Raw genomic sequence first — 23,765 nt, 5'->3', positions numbered from 1 at the left:
GTGGGTATGTGAACATAAACATTAAAAAAATTATTTTTCTATTTGAGAGGAGAGAGAGGAAAGGGCAGTTAGAGAACAGGTGTGCCAGGGCCTCCAGTCACTGCAAGTGAACTTCAGATGCATGTGCCACTTTGTGCAACTAGCTTATTTGGGTTCTGGGGAATTGAATCTTGGTTCTGAGGTTTCATAGGCAAGTGTCTACAATGCTAAGCCCTCTCTCCAGCCCAAACATTTTTGAATAAATATTAAACTTGCAATCATGGCATTAGTGTATACAGATTATTGCTTGTTAACCTGTGTCCATGCCCATTACCTGCTGTCTCATTTGAAAACCCAGTCATGAAGCTGAGATGGGCTGGAGAGATGGCTTAGTGGTTAAGTGCTTGCCTGTGAAGCCTAAGGACCCAAGTTTGAGTCTTGATTCCCCAGAACCCACGCAAACCAGGTGCACAAGGTGGTGCATAAATCTGGAGTTTGTTTGCAGTGGCTGGAGGTCCTGGCATGCCCATTGTTTCTCTTTCTCTCTCCCTCTCTCTCTCTCTCTCTCTCTCTCTCTCTGTCTCTTTCTCTGTCTGTTGCTTTCAAATAAATAAAAATAAACAAAAAATTAATGTATATAATTTAGATTTAGCTCTCTTACAGTATATTAGGGCAATAACTTATTTTTGTACCTTCAGCTTCAAAGGGAAATAATTTACATGAGAACTGCTAAAATGATTACTAACACTGTAAATAGATAACTGTAAGGGAAATAAAATCAGAGCAACAACAGAATTGCCAGACTTTAAAGAAGTGTGTGTTTGAGTGCCTGGCGCATGTAATGGAGGTCAGAGGACAACCTCTGGTGTCCGTTCTCACTTTCTACCTTGCTTGATGCAAGATCTCTGGCTTGCTACGTTGAGAGGGTTCTCCTGTCTTTGCCTCCCATCTCTCCACTGGCAAGCTGGGATGACAGACACACTACTGCATCCAGAAACACCAGATTGTTAGTTTACTTTTAGTTGCCTTGTACCACCTTGTGCATCTGGCTTACGTGGGTCCTGGGGAATCAAACCGAGGTCTTTTGGCTTTGTGGGCAAATACCTTAACCACTAAGCCATCTCTCCAGCCCTATACTATTTTTCTAAACACACAGCTTTCCTGAGGGGCATTTTCCTGTTTAGGTGACTAACAGGTCATCTTGGATTAACTTTATTTTGTTTGGCTTGTTTGTTTGTTTGTTTTGAGCTAGGCTCTCACTCTATCCCGGGCTGACCTGGAACTCAATCTATAGTCACAGGCTGGCCTCTAACTTACAGTGATCCTCCTACCTCTGCCTCCTGAGTGTATATATGCATGTTATTCATGTATATATTGTGTGTATGTGCATGTATGTGTGTTGTGTGTGTGTGTGCATGCACACATGCGTGGAGGCCAGAAGTCAACTTTGGGTGTCTTCCTCAATCACTCTGCACCATATTGCCTTTGTGACAGGGTCTCTCACAAAACCTGGAACTCACTGCTTCAGCTAGACTAGCTGGTCAGCAAGCCTCAGGAATCCTCTTATATCCACCTCCCCAGTGGGATCAGAGGTACATGCCACCATGCCTGATATTTATGTGGGTGCTGGTATCCCAACTCAGGTCTTCATGCCCTTTAAAGTATTTTTAAAATTTATTTGCAAGGATAGAGAAAGAGAGAATGTACACACCAGGGCTTCTTGACACTGCAAATGAATTCCAGATGCATATGCGACTTTGTGCATCTGGCTTTACATGGGTACTAGGGAACTGAACGCAGGTCATCAGGCTTTACAAGTTAAGTGTGTCTTTAACCACTGAGCCATATCCCCAGCCCTTCTTCATGCTTTTGTGGCAAGTACGTTACCCACTGAGGCATCATCCAAGCCCCCCCCCAAAAGCATAAACTTTAGGATTAGCATGAGAATTGTGTATTTCCGATACCATGGCCCAGTGGGTGGTTCTTATTAATTCCCGATTCATTTGCACAAGATGAAATAATAACAGCTACACTAAGCATCATCTTAATCATCTTAATGTATTTTTAATGTGATCCAGAGTTATAAATTGAAGCTCAATTCTGAAATTAGTACTAGTTCCCTAATGAAAGAGCTCCTAACAGGACTGCACGTTCCCCAGCCACCCTACACCCCACCGTTCAGGGACCCTAGTGCTACACAAAAGCTCTGCCTCATTATTGCCAGAGGGGCTCTGAAGCACAACGCCGCAGCTGATGGAGCGCAAGGGTAATGAATGAATTTATCTTCAAACATCATCTGTCTGAAGGCCACGAGAATCTCTTGCCATTAGTTTGATTAATAGATTCTTTAGCTACTGAAATTTTAAATTGCTGTTCAGCAGAGGCAAGCATACGGCAGTTCATGTGATACCATCTAAGCCATCTGAAAGTCCATTTCTTTTTCCTTCAGCTCCCATCAAGTAATTTGTCCAATCAAGACCATTCTGGTTTTTGGTAGATGTTGTGGTTTGAATGTAGAGTGTTCCCCATGGCCTCATGCGTTTATGATTACTTAGTCCCCAACTGGTGGAGCCTATGGGAGGTGGTGCCTGGCTGGAGGAGGAGTGTCACTGGGGACAGACATTGGCATGTATTAGTCCAGCCCTACTGGGTGTTTAGAGCTAACACACTCTGAAACTACATCCTTTCTGCTGCTGTAACAAGATGTGATGCCTCCAGCTGCCTGCTTTATACTTTCATACCATGATGAAACTTCCCTTTGAGACTAAAACAAAATAAACCCTTTTCATCCATCAGCTGCTTCTGATCAAGTGTTTTGTCCTAACAAGGAAGAGGTTACTGACATAAAGGATGTATGTTTCCAGACCATTGCCAATCCCTGGCCTCATTTGGCTTCTGTGGGGTGTCATGAATCAAACAGAAAACTGACATGCATAGTAGGTTCTCAGTAAATATTAGTTCCAACCTGTATAGTTGTGAGATTAGCCAAAGTAAATTTCAAGATACAATGTGTCCAGTTAACATAACATTGTGGATAAATGATGAAAATAATTACCTTTTAGTATAAATGTGCCCTGATTATTTCCTGGGACATATTTATACTAACAAAGTTATTCTAAAGCCTGGTGCAGTGGCTCATGCCTTTAATGCCAGCATTTGGAAGGCTGAGGCAGGGGGATCGCTATGAGTTTGAGGCCAGCCTAAACTACAGAGAGAGTTTCAGGTCAGCCTGGGATATAGACCCTACTTCAAAAAAAAAACAAAAAATAACAACAAAAAAGAGTTGCTCACTTCATTTGATATTCAAAGTAAACAAGTCATTCTGTGTTTTACCTGGAAACCTAACCCTTCTCCCAGGGTTCTTTTTTATGAACTCAGCTGTGATTTTTCTATTTACCTGGTAAATTTGGTTATGAGAATTGAGTAGGAATTATTTGGGGAGATTTCCTTTGTTTCACAAATTGTAAGAATCTCTACTATTTTAGGTAGGAATTAGATTCTCTTTATTTTGCTTATTTTATATTTTCTCTTAATGTATTTTGATCATAATTCCTTCTGTTATCTTCTAGAAATTAGGTTTTTTAAATATTAAAAACACAAGTCCTTTCCACAACATTTATAAATCCTTTCTATAGTAATGCCTGACATACAATGGGACTTGGGGAATACCTATCAAGTGAACTGATGAATGAATGAATGACCAAATACCTGGACAAATATAGTTCTAATCTGTATGTGTGTTATGAGTTGTGCAATCTCAGCTAACATGCTCAACTTCTGTGAAGTGAAGAGGGGTATAGTGAAGAGAGGCAAATAATGATGCCCCCAACCTTAATCTCCACCACGTGCAAATGTGTCACCTTAGACAGTAAAAGGAACTTTGGAGACCTGATTAGGCTAAAGATCATGAGATGTGGATATGATCCTAGATTATCCAGGTGTTCCTGATGTCACCACAAAGGTCCTTCTAAGAGAGAGGCAGGAGGCTCAGTCAGAGAAATCAGAAATGCAAAGGGAGGTCAGAAGACCCTGTAGGGTAGAGGCAGGTATCTAAAAGCAAGAAAAGACAAGGAGGCAATTCTCCTATAGGACTTGCAACAGAAATGCAGTCCTGTGGGCCTACATTGGACTACCAAAAACCCAACACAACAAGCCATTGTTACGTGGGTACTGAGGAGTCAAACCTGGGTCCTTAGGCTTTGCAGTCAAGCACCTTAACCACTAAGCCATCTTTCTAGCCCAGGAAAAGGGTTTTAAATTCAGCTTACACTTCCTGAGGGTAGTCCATGATGGTGAAGAAGCATAGCAGGAGTAGGAGGCAGGTGTCACATCATCACACCAGCAGTGAGGAACTAGAGACAGCAGCAAGCAGGAACCCAGCTGTAACACCTCAAGAGCGGCCCCCAGTGACACACTTCCTTCAGCAAGGCTCCACCTCTTAAAAGTTCCACAGCTGGGCTGGGGAAATGGCTTAGCACTTAAGGTGTTTGCCTGCAAAGCTTAGGGACCCCAGTTAGATTCTTAGGACCCACATAAGCCAGATTGCACAAGGGACCACATGCATTTGGAGTTCGTTTGCAGTGGCTGGAGGCCCTGGCATGCCCATTCTGTGTCTCTGCCTCTTCCTCTCGTATCTCTCAAATAAACAAATATTTTTAAAAAGTTCCACAACCTTCCCTAACAGCCAAGTGGGGATTAAGTATTCAAACACATGAGGCTATGGGGTCATTTTACATTCGAACCATCACAGGATGCAATGGAGATACAAGTAATAAAAGATCACTTGGTGAGCTAGAAGTTTACCTAGCTGGGAAAAGTTAGGAAGATTTACTTGGGTCCCGTGACAAGGACAATGAGGCTGAGGACTAGAAATTGCTGACTGAGCAGGTAACAAAGGCCAAGGAACACAGAAGTTGGCAGGTGCCCAAGTTGAAGAGAAGGTGTACATTCATTTGCTTATGCTACCTACATATTACAGACCAGGGCAATACCATCTGTGTTCTCACACATCTTTTCTTTAATGTATACATGTGTTGTGTGGGGGTGCACATGTGCATGCATGTGTGTGTGTGGAGGTCAGAGGCCAACTTTGGGTGTCAGCATTTTATGTGGGTCCTGGGCCTGCAAAATCAGGTCCTCAGTCTTGGGAGGCAAGCACTTTACCCAGTGAGCATCCCCCTAGCTTTTCTCATAGTTCTTTAGGCTGGAAGTCCAAGATCAAGGTTAGTTTCATTCTAAGTGTTTTTATTTTTTTATTTATTTTGAGAGAGAGAGAGAGGAAGAGAAAATGGGACCCCAGCCACTGCAAAACGAACTCCAGACACGTGCCCCCCTGTGCATCTGGCTTATGTGGGTCCTGGAGAATTGAATTGAGATCCTTTGGATTTGCAGGCAAATACCTTAACTACTAAGCAATCTCTGCAGCCTTTGTTCTGAGTCTTCTTAACCTTGCAGATAGTCACTTGGGTCCAAAAGACGCCTGGTGTCTCTGTGTGTCCACTTTCCTCTTGGAAGAACACCAGACAGATTGTCGTTGAGCCCGCCCATGAGCTCACCTTCACTCATCTCCTTGAGAACTCAATCTCCAAGTCACCGTTTGAACTGCTGGGCATTAGAGCTTCAGCATACGAATTTGGGTGAGAATGGGTGGAATTCAGTTTAGCTCACAAACACCGGGACTGATAAATCAGGAATAGTCTGAAAAAGAACTGGTTCATGGCCCAGATTAGTGTCCCAAGCAACATGACAGCACAATGCAAAGTGGCCCAGAACTGGATGGCAGACAACATAAAGGGACTTTCTGGTAATAATTTGAATCCTATTAGCCTGTGAATTGGGATATTGTATTACATCAGTGCTTATTTCCTTGTTTTGATCATGGACTCTGGTGACATAAGGTGTTAACGTTTGGGGAAGTTTCAGTAAGAGCATATGGGGCTGGGTTTGATGGTGCAAGCCTGCTTTCCTCAGGCCTTGGGAGGGGTAGGCAAGATCAGGAGTTCCAGACCTGCCTCGGCTACATGAGTCTCACAGGGAAACCAAACAAAGGAGAATATATGACAGATCATTGTGCCTACTTGTTTATTTGCTCAGTGTTTTTTTTTTTTTTTTCCCCCTCTATCAGGCTGTATGTAGCCTAGGCTGACCTTGAACTAACTGCATAGCCCTGGCTGGTCTTGGTTACCTGCTCGGTCACTCTGGGTCACCTACTTCAGCCTCCCAAATGCTGGAATTGCAGGCATCGGCCACCATACCCAGCTTCCTTTGCAGTTCTGCTACTTCAAAATTGAAAGTTAAAAATTTAAAAAATAAAAGCCGGCTATGGTGGTGCACACCTTTAATCCCAGCAGAGGCACAGGTAGGAGCATCCCCATTAGTTCAAGGCCAGCTTGAGACTACATAGTGAATTCCAGGTCAGCTTGGGCTAAGGTGAAACCCTATCTTGAAAAACAAACAAAATAATAATAAATAAATAAAATACGGCAAATGAATAGGAGAGAGGGAGTGACAGAAAGGGAGAGAGAGAGAGAGAAAGAGGTCGTTTGGATGTGGCAGTGTGAAGGGAGAAAAAGGTAGGAAACAAAGCAAGAAGAAATGCTCCATGAGGGCTGGAGAGATGGCTTAGCGGTTAAGTGCTTGCCTGTGAAGCCTAAGGACTCTGGTTCAAGGCCCGATTCCCCAGGACCCACGTTAGCCAGATGCACAAGGGGGTGCACGCGTCTGGAGTTCACTTACAGTGGCTGGAGGCCCTGGCACGCCCATTCTCTATCTGCCTTTCTTGCTCTGTCTGTCGCTCCCAATAAATAAATATCGAACAAAAAAGTAAAATAAGGAAAGAAATGCTCCATGAGGTTAGAGCTGTATGCTGTTCAAGTGCCCACCCATTCCAGGCTTTTGGGACCATGTCACAGAGTTAAGAGCAATTTCGTCAGGCAGAAGTCACTGAGCCACATGCTGAAGGGGAGAAGGCAGTAGGGAAGTCAGGTTCTCATTCGTGATAGGCCTGCTTTTTTAACCTCTGTCACAATAAGACAGTGTAATGAATGTGTGAAAGCACGAATGCTGTGCATGTAAGGTTTCAAGTACCACTTTGGTAGGTGAGTTTGGCTCCACCTTATGCATCTGGCATCACATGAAGCATCTGGCTTCACGTGGGTACAAGGAAGTCAAACCCACGCTGGCAGGCTTTGCAAACAAGCACCTTGAACTGCTGAGCCATCTCCCTAGCCCTACATAACTGTTTCGGGGGAAGACATCATACAGCGAAGTTGGCCTCAAACTTGCCACCACACCCGATTCATGTGGTGCTGGGGACTGAACTCAAGGCTTTGCGCAGCTCTACCCACTGGGCCACATTTCTGGTATTGATAATTGAAGCCAGGTCCTGCTGAATGCTAGGCAAGTAGATAAAATTCACATGTCACAAAATTTGGCACTTTAAGCCCAGCCATCAGGAGGTGGAGGCACTGATGATCAGGAGTTCAAGAGCATCCTCTACATAGTGAGTTTGAGACCAGCATGGGCTACATGAGACCCTATGTAAAAAAAATTACCATTTTAAAGTGTATGATTCCTTGGTTTTGAAAGCATATTTACAAAGTCGTGCAAACATCAACCCTATCATTACAAAACGTCCCGCTCCCTGGTGTCAGTCACTTCCTGTTCTCACAGTGCTTCTGAGGACAACCGATCTGCCTTCGGTCTGCGCGGATTTGCCAGTTTTGGAGATTTTATGTAAATGAACTCAAGCACTGGATGGGCCGGGTACATTGCAGCGGCTCCGCCCCCAGGTGGCCAGCGGCCACAGGATTGGACGCGTGGGTTGGGTGTGCACGGGGCGCCCAATCGCTGAGGAGCACCGAAAGCCCGCAGGTGGAGGAGGAGGAGGACAAGGAGGCCCCGGTGGGCGCCCGCGAGGCGCGGGGTCCCGGGCGCGGGCGGTGGCGGTGGCAGTCCCGGGCGCCGGCATGGGCTGGTGGCGGGCGCTGCCGCGCGCGGCCCGACGCTACCCGTGGCCCACCAACGTGCTGCTGTACGCCGGGCTCTTCTCGGCCGGGGACGCGCTGCAGCAGCATCTGCGGGGCGGCCCGGCCGACTGGCGCCAGACGCGGTGCGTGGCCACCCTGGCCATGACCTTCCACGGCAACTTCAACTACGCGTGGCTGCGCCTGCTGGAGCGCGCGCTGCCGGGCCGCGCGCCGCGCACCGTCCTGGCCAAGGTGCTGTGCGACCAGACGGTCGGCGGGCCCATCGCCCTCTCGGCCTTCTACGTCGGTGAGGACCGGGGCTGGGTCCAGAGAGCCGGGATTGGGGGACCGGAGGCCGAGGTGGGGACCGGGGATCTCTGCCTGGGCGAGACCCGAGGCCCGGCTTGGCTGGGATGAAAGCACTGGAGCGGCGATCGGAGGGGCTGTTCCTGGATGCTTGAGGTTTCTGCGAAAGAAGCGGGCTGGGAAAAACAGAGGTTCCCTCGGGCTCTCCAGCGCTGGAAGATGCCAGGAGCTGGAAGACTGGGGTTGGGCAGAGTTCAAGGTTTGAACATGGGCAGTGTCTTCAGAAAAAGAGCACATGAAATTTCCAGGAGACATCAGCTTAACCCCAAAGCAGTAATAATCCCCAGGGGCCTACCTGCCCCTGGGACAATTCTCACCTGGGGTTCTGGGGCCAACACACCAGGGAAAATGTGAGGAGACCGATGACTATGGGGACATAGCAGGTGGAACCGGCAGATGGGAAAGTCATGCTTGCAGGCCTGAGGATGTAGCTCGGTTCGTAGAGAACTTGCCTATCATGTAGGCAGCCTTGGGTTCCATTCCCAGCACTGCTGGAAACCTGGTGTAGTGACAGATGTCTGTAATACCAGCACTTAGGAGGTAGAGGTTGGAGGATCAGGAGTTCAAGATCATCTTTGGCTTGACAGCAAGTTCCAGGCCAGCCTGGGCTACGTGAGATCACCATCTCCAATCAATCATTCATTCAATCAAATTAGGTCTTGGAGTCCAGTCCTCCTTTGGCAACAAGACTTTCCACAGGGTGACGCAGAGAACGGGAGGGGGCGAGAGCCCTGTTTGGGCTTGCTTTGGGAATCTTGTCTCTGATATCTGAAAACCATAGAAGGGTCTTGTGGCTTCCCTCTGCCTAGCAGTTTCTGTGGTCTCAAAGGAGGTGGGCAACAGGAGAGGGGAACTTCAGAAAGCATCTTTCAGGGTCTGGGCCTGACTTCGGCATTGGGGGTCACATCACTGAGGACTGAACCTAAGGCCCTGTGCATACTAAGCAAGTGCTTCTCGGGCGCTGCATCCCATCGCCCCTCCCTGCACTTTGAAAACTTCCTTTTTTGAGACAGGGCTCTCACTAAGTTGCTCAGGCTCACTCTGTAACCCAGGCAGATCTTGAACTTGGATCTTCCGGCCACAGCTTCGCAGATAGCTAGGATAACAGGCGTGCATCACCAGGTCCAGGCTTTTTATCCTTTCTAAAGCCTGTGGAGGGCTGGCTGGCTATCATCTTTAAGAAACCTTCCCAGCCCCTGGGGCAGAGCATTGCCCTCAAGTCTCCACAGGAAATGTCAAAGGCTCGATTGCCTGTTGTAGGCTCAGCTGATGGGGGTGGCGGAGTCAGAATAGACAGCCAGAGAGCAAGAGCCTCCTTTCTCCCAAGCTCTGTACCTTGTCCCTGATTGTGACTTCCAGACCAGCTTTGTATGCTGGGGAAGGGGGTTGGGAAACAGGGACTGAGACTTTGGGGACCACATTCCTATTTAATCTTCAAACACCAGTTAGGCAGGTTCCCTCATGATTCCCATGTTGTAAAAAGTGGAGACGGTCTCTATGGGATTACAAGCTTCAACAGAAGACAGCATGCATGAACCAGGCTCTCAGCCATATTCTTATTTATTTATTTATGGTCGCGTGTGCAAGAGAGAGACATTGAGAGAGAGAGAGAGAAAGAAAGAAAGAATGGGTGCATCGGGGCCTCCAACCACTGCAAATGAACTCCAGATGCATGCGCCACCTTGTGCCTCTGGTTTTCGTGGGTCCTGGGGAATCGAGCTTCAAACCAGGATCCTTAGGCTTCACAGGCAAGTGCTTAATCGCTAAGCCATCTCTCCAGCCCTCAGCCATGTTCTTAATCTTGATGCTGGTGGTGACAGTGTTTTCAGTCTTCCTGAGACCAGAAAATGGTGCCATCCCACAGTATTGGGGACACATATGATGCAAGCCAGAGGGTCTCCTGCTATTCTGATTGCTGTTGAGTTTTCCTTGCTTCATGCTCCAGTGAAGGGAGTGAACTCATAGCAATTCTCCTACCTCTGCCTCCCGAGTGCTGGGATTAAAGACAAGTGGCACCACACTCGGCCTTGTTTTTATTTTTGAGATATGGTCTTATAGTTTAGGGTATTCTTGAACAGTAGTCCTCCTGACTCACCCCTTAATGATGGAATTACAGGTGTTGGCTACCAGGACCATCTCTTCTTGCCCTTTTAACTCTCCCCACCTGAGCTAATGATGAGGAGATACACATGAGTGCACGTGAGGACTTAGCATTGAATTAGTGGTACATGGTACGGCCAGTATTTTTCTGAGTTTTCTTTTGAGTCCTGTTCTAAGAATATTGCAATGGGCTAATAAAATTCTCTTTCCCCTTTATTTATTTATTTATTTTTATTTTTTAAAATTTTTATTAACATTTTCCATGATTATAAAATATATCCCATGGTAATTCCCTCCCTCCCCACCTCCACACTTTCCCATTTGAAATTCCATTCTCCATCATATTACCTCCCCATTACAATCATTGTAATTACATATATACAATATCAACCTATTAAGTATCCTCTTCCCTTACTTCTCTTTCCTCTTAATCAGGGTTGGGGGAGGATTGTTAAAGTACTGTCAATTTTTACACCCCTCCCAAGATGGGGTTATTTTAACCTCTGTTTCTTGAATTTCAAATTCTGAGAATATTATGGGAAAATTTGTAATTTCCAGAAAATCCAGGGTCCACTAGCTGTTTTAAAAGGGATGAAACTGGGCTGGAGGGATGGTTTAGTGGTTAAGGCATTTGCCTGTAAAGCCAAAGGACCCAGGTTTGATTCCCCAGGACCCACATTAACCAGATGCACAAGGGGGTGCATGCATCTGGAGTTTGTATGTAGTGGCTGGAGGCCCTGGCGTGCCCATTCTCTCTCTCTCTCCCTCTTTCTCTGTCAAATAAATAAAAATAAAATATTAAAAAATAAAATAGAAGAAATGAAACTATGCTGGGTGTGGTGGCACATGCCTTTAGTCCCAACACTCAGGAGGCAGAGGTTGGAGGTCTGTTGTGAGTCCAAGGCAAGCCTGAGACTGCAGAGTGAATTCCAGGTAAGCCTGGGCTAGAGCAAGACCCTATCTCAAAAAAACAAAATAAATAAATTGGAATGAAACTAGGGTGAAAGTGTGGGAGTGTAGTTCAGTGGTAGACTACTTGCCTAGCTTGCACAGAGCCCTAGATGTGGGGGTATACAACTGTAATTCCAGAACTCAGGAGGTAGACACAGGAGGATCAGCAGTTCAAGATCATCTGTGGCTATATAACAAGTTTGAGACAGGTCTGGAGTACATGAGACCCTGTCTTACAAAACAATAGACAAGTAACCAATAGACTCTATCAAATGTTCTTCCTGTATTACATTTTGTAATTTTTAAAGTTTGTTTAAAATATCGTTCTGGGAGCAGAGATGGCTCAGTGGTTACTTGCTTGCAAAGCCTACTGGCCAGGGTTCAATTCCCCAGTCACCCACATTAAGTCAACCAGGCATTTGTTTGCAGGGGCAAGCAATCCTGGAGTGTATACATGCACATGCACACACACACATACACACACAAGTTTTAAAAATATTTTTATTAGAGAAAAAGTATAGGCATACCAGGGCTTTCTGCCACTACAAGTGAACTCCAGATGCATGTATCACTTTGTGTGTTTTGTGTATGTGTGTGTGTGTGTATGTATGTATGTATACTGGGGAATTGAACCCAGGCTGTCAGGCTTTACCAGAAAGTGCCTTTAGTCACTGAACCATCTTCCCAGCACACCCAGATTTAAAATTTTATTTATTTATTTATTTGCAAGCAGGGAGAGATAGCAATACGAGAGACAGAGAGAGGAAGAATGGGCATTCCAGGACCTCCAGCCACTGCAAATGAGCTCCAGATGCATGCACCCCTGTGCATCTGGCTTTACATGAATACTGGGGGATTGAACCTGAGTTGTTAGGCATTGCAGGCAAGTGTGCCTCAACTGCTGAGCCATCTTTCCAACTTCCTCCCCCCAAGTTTTAAAACTATCATTCTGCTATAACTTTTTTTTGTTGTTGTTGTTTTTGAGATAGTGTCTCGCTCTAGCCAAGGCTGACCTGGAATTCACTATGTTGTCTCAGGATGACCTTGAACTAACCTTATCCTCCTACCTTTGCCTCCTGAGTGCAGGGATTAAAGGCGTGCGCCACCACGCCTAGCTCTCTATAACTTATACCAGCTATTCTTACTTCATATTTACCATTCCTTTATAATTTATTCAGTTTTGGACAGAGATTATGTTCTGTTTTCTCTGTGAGGTTAAAAGGGACATAGTAAGTGAGTGATGGTAGGATACTTTGTATTTTGGGTGTCAACCTTGAATATAAACTGTCCTACAGTGGTCTTTCTCCTTCTCAGATTCTTTTGGTGTGTCATTTTATAAATAGGTATGAGAATTCTCCAGGGAAAGGATGACATATTTTTGGATCTGAAGCAGAAATTCTGGAATACATATAAGGTAAGACAATCTTTTGAAAATGTGATCAATATCTTTTCATATATATATATATATATATATATATATATATATATTTTTTTTTTTTTTTTTTCTTGAGAAAGAGCTGACCTGAAACTCACTTTGTAATCCCAGGCTGGCCTGGAATCACAGATTCTCTTACCTCTGCCTGGGATTAAAGGCATATACCAGTATGCTTGACTTTTATTTTAATATAGATTTTTAACATTAGATATGCTTTAATACAACTTTGGTGTTGGTGAGAGAAGCACTGAGGATTGAATTTTGGATTTGACATTTGCCAGGCAAGCATTGATAAGTGAGTTATATCCCTACCTCTTTAAAATAATTTAAAATTTTTAGCTGGGCGTAGTGGCACACACCTTTAATCCCAGCACTCAGGAGACAGAGGAAGGAGGATCACCAAGAATTCAAAGCCCCCCTGAGACTGCATAGTGAATTCCAAGTCAGTCTGAGCTAGAAAGAGACCCTACCTTGAAAAACCAGAAAAAAAATTTAAAAATTTTAAAGTAATTAATTAATTAATTTGAGAGACAGTGAAAGAGAGAAAGACAGATAGAGAAAGAACAGATATGCCAGGTCCTCTAGCCACTGTAAATGAACTCCAGGCGCATATGCCACCTTGTGCATATATGGCTTTATGTGAGTACTGGGGAATCAAACTCTGGTCCTTAGGCTTTGCAGGCAAGTGATTTAACCACTGAGCAATCTCTCCAGCCCTAATTTAAATATATTATATATATACATATGCATATATATAAAAATTATATTTTTTTGTTTTTTTCAAGGTAGGGTCTCACTCTAGCCCAGGTTGACCTGAAATTCACTATGTAATCTTAGGGTGGTCTTGAACTCACAGTGATCCTCCTACCTCTGCCTCCAAAGTACTGGGATTAAAGACATGTGCCGCCATGCCCAGCTTTAAAAATATTTTTATTTATTTATTTGCAAGCAGAGAAAAGTGAGATGGGGGATTGGAGAAAATGGGCACAGCAGGGCTTCTAACCACTGCAGATGAACTCCACCTTGTGTATCGGGTATTACATGGGCACTGGGGATTCAAACCTAGGTTGTTAGGCTTTGCAAGCAAGCACCTTAATTGCTGAGCTATCTCCCCAGCCCAGTTTTTTTTTTTTTTTTTAAATTTTTAGATAGGGTCTCAAAAAGTTGCTGAGGCAGTTTTGAACTCAGTTTGTAGCCCAGGAACTTGTAGTTCTCCTCTTCCAGCTTAAGCAACAGTGATTGATTGATTTCACAGTACTCTTTATATTTATTTATTGATTAGAGACAGACGGAGGGAGAGAAAGAGAGACAGAGAAGGAGAGGGAAAGAGAGAGGGAAAGGGAGAGAATGGGCATGTCAGGGCTTCTAGACACTGCAGACGAACTCCAGATACATGTGCCACCTTGTGCATCTGGCTTACATGGGAACCTGGAGAACCAAACCTGAGTTCTTAGTCTTCACAGGCAAGTGCCTTAACTGCTAAGCCATCTCTCCAGCCCAACCTCACAACTTCTCTTTAAAAATTGTATTTATTTATTTATATATGTGTGTTGATATGCCAGGGCCTCATGCTGCTGCAAACAAACCCCAGATACTTGAACCACTTTTTGTGTCCAGTTTACGTGAGTGATTTAGGGAATTGAACCCAGGCTGGAAGGCCTTCCAGGCAAGCTGACCACCTCCCCAATGAGCCAATCTTCCCAGTCCCCATAATTACTCTTAAATTAAGGCTACGGTTTGGTCGGAGCAAGAGTCCAATATTTTGCTAAGAGAACTTTTGTTGATGTTTTGTTTTTGAAAACCAACCTCACTCTTTCTTAGACTGGCCTCAAAGTTGTGGGATCAGGTAATCTTCCTGCCTCAGCCTCCCAAGGAGTGAGACTGCATGTGGCACCACTGTATTTAGTTTCCATTTGTGACATAAGAATGAGAGGAGGATTTCAGGGAGTGTCTGCTTCTTACGGGCAGGAAAGAATTAACACCTCTGCATTTTGGCCAAGGTTCACAATGACTTCTGACTTCATTAGGTTTCTTCTCATTAGTGATAATTTATATTTTTCAATTTCCAAGCCCATTTGCAAAACAGGGGGTGCAGAATAAGAGAGAGCTCATGACATCATTCCCACCTTCAAAGCCAGGGTTACCAGGTGTGCGTCCTGCTAAGTCCTAGTGAAAACAACCTTCTTAATATCACAGAGGTGTTTACAAAGCAGGGTAATATTTCCCAGGGCCACTCCTAAGCTTGAAGCAAGTCACCCGCTGTCCTCTTTATTCAGTAGGAATGTGCACATTGTGTTCAACAAACATCTCATTCATTTATTCAGTGGGAGCTTATTTAAGGCCTGGCAACATTAGGGATGTTTTTCATCTCTAGCCTAGAGCTAGTTGGATTCTGTTAATAACAATCAAATAAATTTTCAGGATGGCAGGATATATGCAGGTGGCCTAGAGCTTTCTATGCACTTTAATCTCTACAGCATGGAGGGCCCAGGGCTGGTGAGGGTAGTGTAGAAGCTTCTCCCTGGTAGAAACCTTTGTTTAGATTGTGAGAGTCTCTGGATTCAACCTAAGCGCCAAGAAAACACTGGAAGCTGGAGAGATTGCTCAGTGGTTAGGGGTACTTTGTGCACAGGCCTGAGAGACAGCCCAAGTTTGATCCCCCCAAGGCCCATGTAGAGACCTGGGCATGGTCACACACATCGGCAACCCCAGCCCCACAGGGGAGCAGAGACCCAAGACTTGCTGGGACTCATGAAATAATGACAAGCTCTGGTATCAGAAACTCCTGCTCAGGCTAGCTCACATAAGAACGGGTGTGAGAGGGGCTCAGTGGGACATCCAAAACTCTGCTCTGGCTGCCGCAGGTGAGTGTGCCCCACAGCAGGTGAGTGCATGGGGCAAGGCAAGGGCACACAGCACACACCCCATTAAACACAAGCAAGAGAGGGAGAGAAGAATGCAGTGCCAAGACACATTGAACTCTCACTTGCACTGCTTCTAGCATCTTCTGCTGACTGGTCCTGAGGCCTGGAACCAGTTCTGCTCATTTGATGGCTAGAAGCACAAGAAGGATTTGAAGCCATAGGATTCCCCCAAACTGCTCTATGCAGGGTCAGTTCCAAAAGAAAAGTGCTTAGAACCCTTGTTACTTCTCTTGGGGCAGAAATTGTGCACCCACAGTGACATAACATTGTATTTCGGAAGGAGTAAGATTTCCAATTACATCATAGAGCCTATGGGCATTCATGCATATTACTATTTTAATATTTATTTATTATTTTAAAAATAATTTTGATTCACAAGAGAGAATGAGAATGAAAGGAGCATGGGTGTACCAGGGCCTTTAATCCTAGCACTTGGGAGGCAGAGGTAAGAGGATTGCCATGAGTTTGAGGTCACCTTGAGACTACATAGTGAATTCCAGGTCAGCCTGGGCTGGAGCGAGACCCTACTTAAAAAGGCAAAACAAAAAAAAAAATGTTACATGTGGGTTTGAGAGATGGCTTAGAGATTAAGGCACTTGCCTGTGAAGCCTAAGAAATAATGTTTGAATCTCCAGGTCCCATATAGACAGACACACAGTGATGCAAGCATGCAATGTCGCACATGCGCCACAAGGGGGCACATGCATCTGGAGTTTGTTTGCAGTGTCTGAAGGCCCTGGTGCACCCATTGTCTCTCTCTCTCCCTCTGCCTCTTTATCTTGCTCAACAAAATTATTTTCGGGCTGGAGAGATGGCTTAGCGGTTAAGCGCTTGCCTGTGAAGCCTAAGGACCCCGGTTCGAGGCTCGGTTTCCCAGGTCCCACGTTAGCCAGATGCACAAGGGGGCGCACGCGTCTGGAGTTCGTTTGCAGAGGCTGGAAGCCCTGGCGCGCCCATTCTCTCTCTCTCCCTCTATCTGTCTTTCTCTCTGTCTGTCACTCTCAAATAAATAAATAAAAATTGAACAAAAAATATTAAAAAAAATTATTTTCATTTAGTTATTTATTTGACAGAGAGAGAAAAAGAATGGGCATGCCAGGGTCTTCAGCTACTGCAAACGAACCCCAGAAGTGTGTGCCCCCTTGTGCATCTGGCTAATGTGGGTCCTAGGGAATGGCACCTGGGTCTTGGCCTTGCAGGCAAACACCTTAACCACTAAGCCATCCCTCCAGCCTGCCCCACCCCCCAATTTTTTTTTTTTTAATGTTACATGTAGAGCCAGGTGTAATCTCAGCTTTCAGAAGGCTGAGGAAGAATTCCTGAGTTTGGGGCCAGCCAGGGCTAAATAGTGAGTTAACTATTTCAAGAAACCAAAGTGGGAGGGGGAAAGAGCTTTTTTAATTTTTTTAATATTTTAAAAAATTTTTTATTTATTTATTTGAGAGCGACAGACACAGAGAGAGAAGGGCAGATAGAGGGAGAGAGAGAGAATGGGCGCGCCAGGGCTTCCAGCCTCTGCAAACGAACTCCAGACGCGTGCGCCCCCTTGTGCATCTGGCTAACGTGGGACCTGGGAAACCAAGCCTCGAACTGGGGTCCTTAGGCTTCACAGGCAAGCGTTTAACCGCTAAGCCATCTCTCCAGCCCATAATTTTTTAAATATTTTTGAGACAGTGTCTCCATAGGTTGTTCAGGCTAGCCTTGAATTCACTGTGTAGCCTAGGCCCACCTTGAAATCCTCCTGCCTCATCTTCCCACATAGATACAATTTTAGGCCTGCACCACCAAGCCTAGTTCATTTCAGCAAATTTAACAATAACAATACTTCAGTGTATCTTCATATCCATTTTTAATTTTAATTTAATTTAAATTTGTTTTTGTTTTTCAAGGTATGGCCTCACTCTAGCCCAGACCAATCTGGAATTCACTATGCACTATTCACTCAGGGTGGCCTCGAACTCATGACAATCCTCCTACCTCTGCCTCCCAAGTGCTGGAATTAAAGGCGTGTGCCACCATGCCCAGCTCATAACCATTTTTTAACTGATCATATAGTAGCCTTTATATCATATCTTTTCCCTTCATGAAAGCCTAGTCTAGGATGAGGAATTGCATGTACTTGTCATGCCTCTTTTGGGGTACAGGTTGAGACAGGGAGCCAAGGCTAGCCTTGAACCTAGTGAGTAGCTGAGGATGACCTGACCTTTGCCTTTACCTCCAGAGTACTGGGATTACTGGCTTGCATCACAACACCTGGTTTATGCAGTTCGGGAGATTGAACCAGGACTTTGTGCTAGACACACACGCTACTGACTGAGCTAAAACTCTGACTCTCATTTTTTTCCCCAATCCCTTAGTCGGGTGTAAAGGCTTACATCACAACCACAGCACTTGGGAGGGTGAGGCAGGAAGATTGTCATGAGTTTAAGGCCAGCCTGAGCTGCAGAGAAAGATCCTGCCACAAAAATAAATGAATAAATATAAAAATTATAAAAATAAATTCAAAACAAAACATCTTCTTAAAAATATTTTTTCATTTATTTTTATTTATTTATTTGAGAGCAACAGACAGAGAGAGAAAGAGGCAGATAGATAGAGAGAGAGAGAATGGGCGCACCAGGGCCTCCAGCCACTGCAAACGAACTCCAGACGCTTGAGCCCCCTTGTGCATCTGGCTAACATGGGTCCTGGGGAATCGAGCCTCGAACTGGGGTCCTTAGACTACACAGGCAAGCGCTTAACCACTAAGCCAGTTCTCCAGCCTCAAAACATTTTTTTAGTGCCTGGCATAACAGGATGTCCCAGAGTCATCTTGTATTTTGCACCTTGAACTTGCCCTGTTCTAGTCCTGAAATCAGGCACTTCTTAGACTCTGGATTCCGTTTTTTTTTTTGTTTTTGTTTTTTGTTTTTTTTTCTTCAAGCAGGGTCTCAGTATAGCCCAGGCTGACCTGGAATTCACTATGTAGTCTCAGGGTGGGTGGTGTTGAACTCATAGTGATCCTCGTACTTTGCCTCCTGAGTGCTGGGATTAAAGGTGTGCACCACCACACCCAGCTCTGGGTTCCTTTTAAGGGGGAGTGTGTAATCAAAAAGTCTTGATTCCTTTTTGTGTGGAATGTGTAAGAGACCAAGACCTGATCACTGGGGCTAGAGAGATGGCTCAGCTGGTAAAGTGCTTGCCTCACATGCCAGAGAACCCGAGTTTGATCTCTAGAACCCGGGTGAAAATGGCAGGCATGGTCGCACATTCCTGTCATCTCAGCACCGGAGAGGCAGACAGGAGGCCCCCTGATGCTGTCTGGCTACGTAGCTGGTCTCACTGGCAAGCTCCAGGCCGCTGAAAGACCCTGTTTCCAAAAAGATGGATGATGTTCCTGAGGGGGACATGTGTGTCCTTCCGTGCTCCACTTGCATGTGCACACATGTCCACCTGCACATGCATGGACTCACACATGCACCCACACATACACATGCATTAGAAAAAGAGCTGAAGGCTGGAGGGATGGCTTAGCAGTTAAGGCACTTGCCTATGAAGCTTAAGGACCCAGGTTCAATTCCCCAGTACCCATGGAAGGCACATGCACATGATCGTGTATACATCTGGAGTTCAATTTTTTATTTTGTTTATTTATTTGAGAGAGAGTGGCAAAGAGGAGTATGTGCCACCTTGTGCATCTGGTTCACATGGGTACTGGGAATTGAACCTGGGTCCTTAGACTTTGGAGGCAAACACCTTAACTACTAAGCCATCTCTCCAGCCCTTAACATACACACAACATAATACCGAATGGGGAAAACCTTGAAATTTTTGCACTAAAATCAGGAATAAGACAAAGGTGTCCACTGTCCCCACTTTTATTTAACATAGCACTGGAAGTCTTAGCCATAGCAATAAGGCAATAGATACATGAAGGGGATACAAATTGGAAAGGAAGAGATCAAATTATGATTTGCAGATGATATGATTCTTTACATAAAGGACCCTAAAGACTCTACCAGAAAACAATTAGAGCCAATAAACACTTTCAGCAACGTAGCAGGATACAAAATAAACACATAGAAGTCAGTAGTCTTCCTACATACTGACAGCAAACATTGCTGAGGATGAAATCAGAGAATCTCTCCCTTTTATAAATGCCTCAAAATAATAATAATAATGTTCCTTGGAATAAAATCTAGCCAAGGAAGTGAATGAGCTCTACAATGAAAATTTTAAAACGCTCAAGACAAATTGCAGAAGACACCAGGAAATGGAAAGACATCCCATGTTCGTGCATTAGAAAAATCAATATGAAAATTTTAATCTTACCAAAAGAAAGCTGCACATTTAATACAATCCCCATCAAAATTCCAATGGCATTTTTCACTGCAATAGGGAAAAAAAAATCCTAAGCTTCATTTGGAAGCACAAAAAAAACCTTAATTTTTTTTTTGAAAAAAAAAATTTATATAGCCCAGGCTGGCCTGGCATTTTACATCCTCCTTTGTGCTGGAATTACAGGTGTGTGTCTCCATGCCTGGCTCAAGTATCAAATTCTTAAATACTTTATTTTAGAAACTTGAAACAGCAGAACTGGTGGTCTAACTCAGGTGAAGAATACTCACTCGGCGTGTACGAGGCCCGGGCTTTGATCCCCAGCACTGGTTTGCTTTACTTTTTATTTGTTGTTTTGAGGCAAGGATCTCTCTAACCTGTGCTGATCTGGACCTCCTCTGTAACTACAGGTTGGCCTTGAACTCATAGTGATCCTCCTAACTCAGCCTCCTGAGTGTTGGGAAAGGCATGAACCACCATGCCCAGCTTTGTTTTCATTTTTTACTTGTGCATGCACACACATGCCTGCACATGTGCGCGCGCGCGTGTGTGTGTGTGTGTGTGTGTGTGTGTGTGTGCGCACACGCGCGCCTCTTGCAACTACAAACAAACACCAGACCCTTAAGTGGATGGCTTGAGAGCTGAACTCTGGGCTGGCAGGCTTTGTAAGTGAGCACCTTAACCACTGAGCCATTCCCGGGAGTGGTGGCGCACGCCTTTAATCCCAGCACTTGGGAGGCAGAGGTAGGAAGATCACGGTGAGTTCAAGGCCACCCTGAGACTACATAGTGAATTCCAGGTTAGCCTGAGCTCGAATGATACCCTATCTCGGAAAACAAAATAAAGAAAGGAAAGAAAAGAAAAGAAAAAAAAGAGCAGCACTCAGGAGGCAGAGATAGGTAGAACGCTGTGAGTTCAAGGCCAACCTCAGACTACATAGTGAATTCCAGGTCAGCCTGGGCCAGAGTGAGACCCTATCTCAAAAAATAAAATACTACTACATTTCAGGAAATACAATCAGGAAGAAAGAAATAAGTCTGTGCTATTATTCTAAAGAAATATTTTGAAAACCTGTAACTTTTTTTTTTTTTTGAGACATAATTTATATACCAAGACCTCCATCTTTCTAAAAAACCTAACAATGTTGAAGGGTATTTTGTTGTTGTTGTTGTTGGAATGTACAGGATAAAGCCTAATAAACCTATCTTAAATATTTTGTTTTGCCTTCTGTTTTAAATGTATTTAATTTTTATTTATTTATTTGAGAGCGACAGACAGAGAGAGGAAGAGGCAGAGAAACAGAGAGAATGGGCGCGCCAGGGCCTCCAGCCACTGCAAACGAACTCCAGACGCGTGCACCCCCTTGTGCATCTGGCTAACGTGGGTCCTGGGGAATGGAGCCTCGAACCGGGGTCCTTAGGCTTCATAGGCAAGCGCTTGACCACTAAGCCATCTCTCCAGCCCAGCCTTCTGTTTTGAGATAGGATTGCACTGTGTCACTTGGGCTGGCCTTGAACTGCTCAGTCTCATTTTCTCTGACCCCTTCAGTGCTGGGATTACAAATGTATACCACACTGCCTCACCACTATATCTTCCAGCACCCAAAGATGTCAGCTAAGCTTATACCAAGAGATAGTTTAAATCTATCATTTGTGAGTCATTCCATAAAGAATGTTCCTGTATATCATTTTAAGAACTCATTGATGATCCTGTATTGATAAACATATCCTGCATCATACATGTACCAGTGCTTGCTAGGAAATTACAGTACATAGAGATATGTGATTATGTTAAAGTACCAGTTTCTTTCAGAATTGGTACCAGGCTTTTCATTCTGCACCTGTGAATATAACTAATAAGAATGTTTTGGACCTAGTAGCTTTTCCACAACTCTCCACTCTACTTGTAGAGGCCTTAAGTTGTCTTGATTTAATTGAATTAGTGTGAAACATGATCTTGCTTGGGCACCCTGTCAGCTTGGCTCATTCGGAACAGTCTTTTATTGAATGAACTATGTGTTTGTTTTATGTGACTTAATAGCATTCTAACGAGGGGTTTCTTTTTCCAGACTGGTCTGATGTACTGGCCTTTTGTACAGGTGGGTTTCCAACTCTTTAGAATCTTGGGGCTGGGCTGGGGCTCAGTGGTAGACCCTTTACCTAGCATGTGCCCAGCCTTCTGTTTCTAGCCAAACTTTGAGTTGCTGGAACAAAGCACCTGACCAAAAGCAGCTGATGGGAGGAAAGTTTTCATTTTGGCTTCCAGTCTTGAGGGGAAGCTTTATGATGGCAGGGGAAAGCATGGCATGAGCAGAGGCTGGACGTCCCCTCTGCTACAGCAGGTGGAAAACAGCAGCCAGAGAGTGAGCTGAACTACCATGGACAAGCCAGGGCTAATAAGCCACCAAGGTCAACCCCCAGTGACACACCTCCTCCAGCAAGGCTCCACCACCTAAGTTGCCATCAGCTGGGGACCAAGCATAGGAGTGTATGGGGCCCCATCTGATTCAAACCACCACACATACCTAGCATGAAAATAAATTAAAAAAAAAAAAAAAAAGAACAGCTAATTCATTGTTTCATAGTGGTTTCTGTTGAGTCCTAACAGGCTTCTCTCTGTTCCAGCTGACCAACTTCAGTCTTGTTCCTGTTCACTGGAGGACAGCCTACACTGGACTCTGTGGCTTCCTCTGGGCCACCTTCCTGTGCTATTCCCAGCAGAGTGGTGACGGCACACTGAAGTCGGTGTTCATCTTCCTTCACAGCAAGGAGGCCGAGGCAGTGGACAGTGAGACGTCCAGGACTCCTCCCTAAGTTTTGTCCCTCTCCCCTCCCACCCCAGTCACCTACAGTGGAGAGGTTTCCTATCAGTTATGATCCACCTTGAAGAATTACATTCCATATGCTCAGTGACTTTTAAATTAAGGATTAGTTTAAATTTTATCCAAACATTTCCCCTACTGTTGTAGTCTGAAAGCCTTATGTAATGTGTTCACTTCTCTAATGATCAGACTGAGATCAACCATGGGTGCAGAATGACATCGTAGCATTGTTAACTTTTCTATCCTACTGTCTAAATGGCAGCTTATTTCTGGAACCTCGTTTTTAATTGTTCACATTTGTAATCTAAAATCTCAGATTATCTTTTGTACCGAAACAGTCCTTACGGTAAATTTCTATTAATACAGAATTCAATCAGTTAGACTATTAATCAGGGTTTCCTACCAAATACTCCATAATTTATTATCATGCCAATACTAAAATTCTGAAATATATGTATTTATCAGCAAAAAAAGGAAGAATGTTTGATGTCCTCTATTCAGAATGTTTTATTGATATGGTCTGGGTTTTGTTATTGTTGTTGTTTGTTTGTTTTTTTGAGGTAGGGTTTCACACTAGTCCAGGCTGATATGGAATTCACTATGTAGCCTCAGGGTGGCCTCGAACTCACAGCCATCCTCCTACCTCTGCCTCCCTAGTGCTGGGATTAAAGGTGTGCACCACCATGCCTGGCTCTGTTTTTTTTTTTTTTTTTTAAGGTAGGATCTCACTGTTTAGGTCAGGCTGGCCTTGAATTCATTGTAGCCCTCCTGCCTCAGCCTCCTAAGTATGAGAATTACAGGTGTGAACCACTTTAAAGAAATTTGTTTTCGTTTATTTTTATTTATTTGAGAGCAACAGAGAGAGAGAAAGGGAGAGGGAGAGAGAGAGAATGGGCGCGCCAGAG

General features: G+C 44.6%; 1 protein-coding gene across 1 annotated transcript in view; it reads left to right on the top strand.

The window, feature by feature from the left end:
* Positions 1 to 23,356, top strand: part of Mpv17l (MPV17 mitochondrial inner membrane protein like) — a 32,098-nt gene extending 8,742 nt beyond the window's left edge. Inside the window, exons 3-6 of the mRNA XM_045161286.1 lie at positions 7,770 to 8,253; positions 12,707 to 12,777; positions 22,108 to 22,137; positions 22,664 to 23,356. Coding sequence (XP_045017221.1) covers positions 7,770 to 8,253; positions 12,707 to 12,777; positions 22,108 to 22,137; positions 22,664 to 22,852 — 774 coding nt within the window. The 3' untranslated portion in view covers positions 22,853 to 23,356. The remainder of the gene's footprint in view (positions 1 to 7,769; positions 8,254 to 12,706; positions 12,778 to 22,107; positions 22,138 to 22,663) is intronic.
* The last annotated feature ends 409 nt before the right edge of the window (positions 23,357 to 23,765 follow it).

Source organism: Jaculus jaculus, chromosome 11 (assembly GCF_020740685.1).
Source record: "Jaculus jaculus isolate mJacJac1 chromosome 11, mJacJac1.mat.Y.cur, whole genome shotgun sequence".
Classification (NCBI taxonomy): domain Eukaryota; kingdom Metazoa; phylum Chordata; class Mammalia; order Rodentia; family Dipodidae; genus Jaculus; species Jaculus jaculus.
This window is presented reverse-complemented; position numbering and strand designations above follow the sequence as displayed.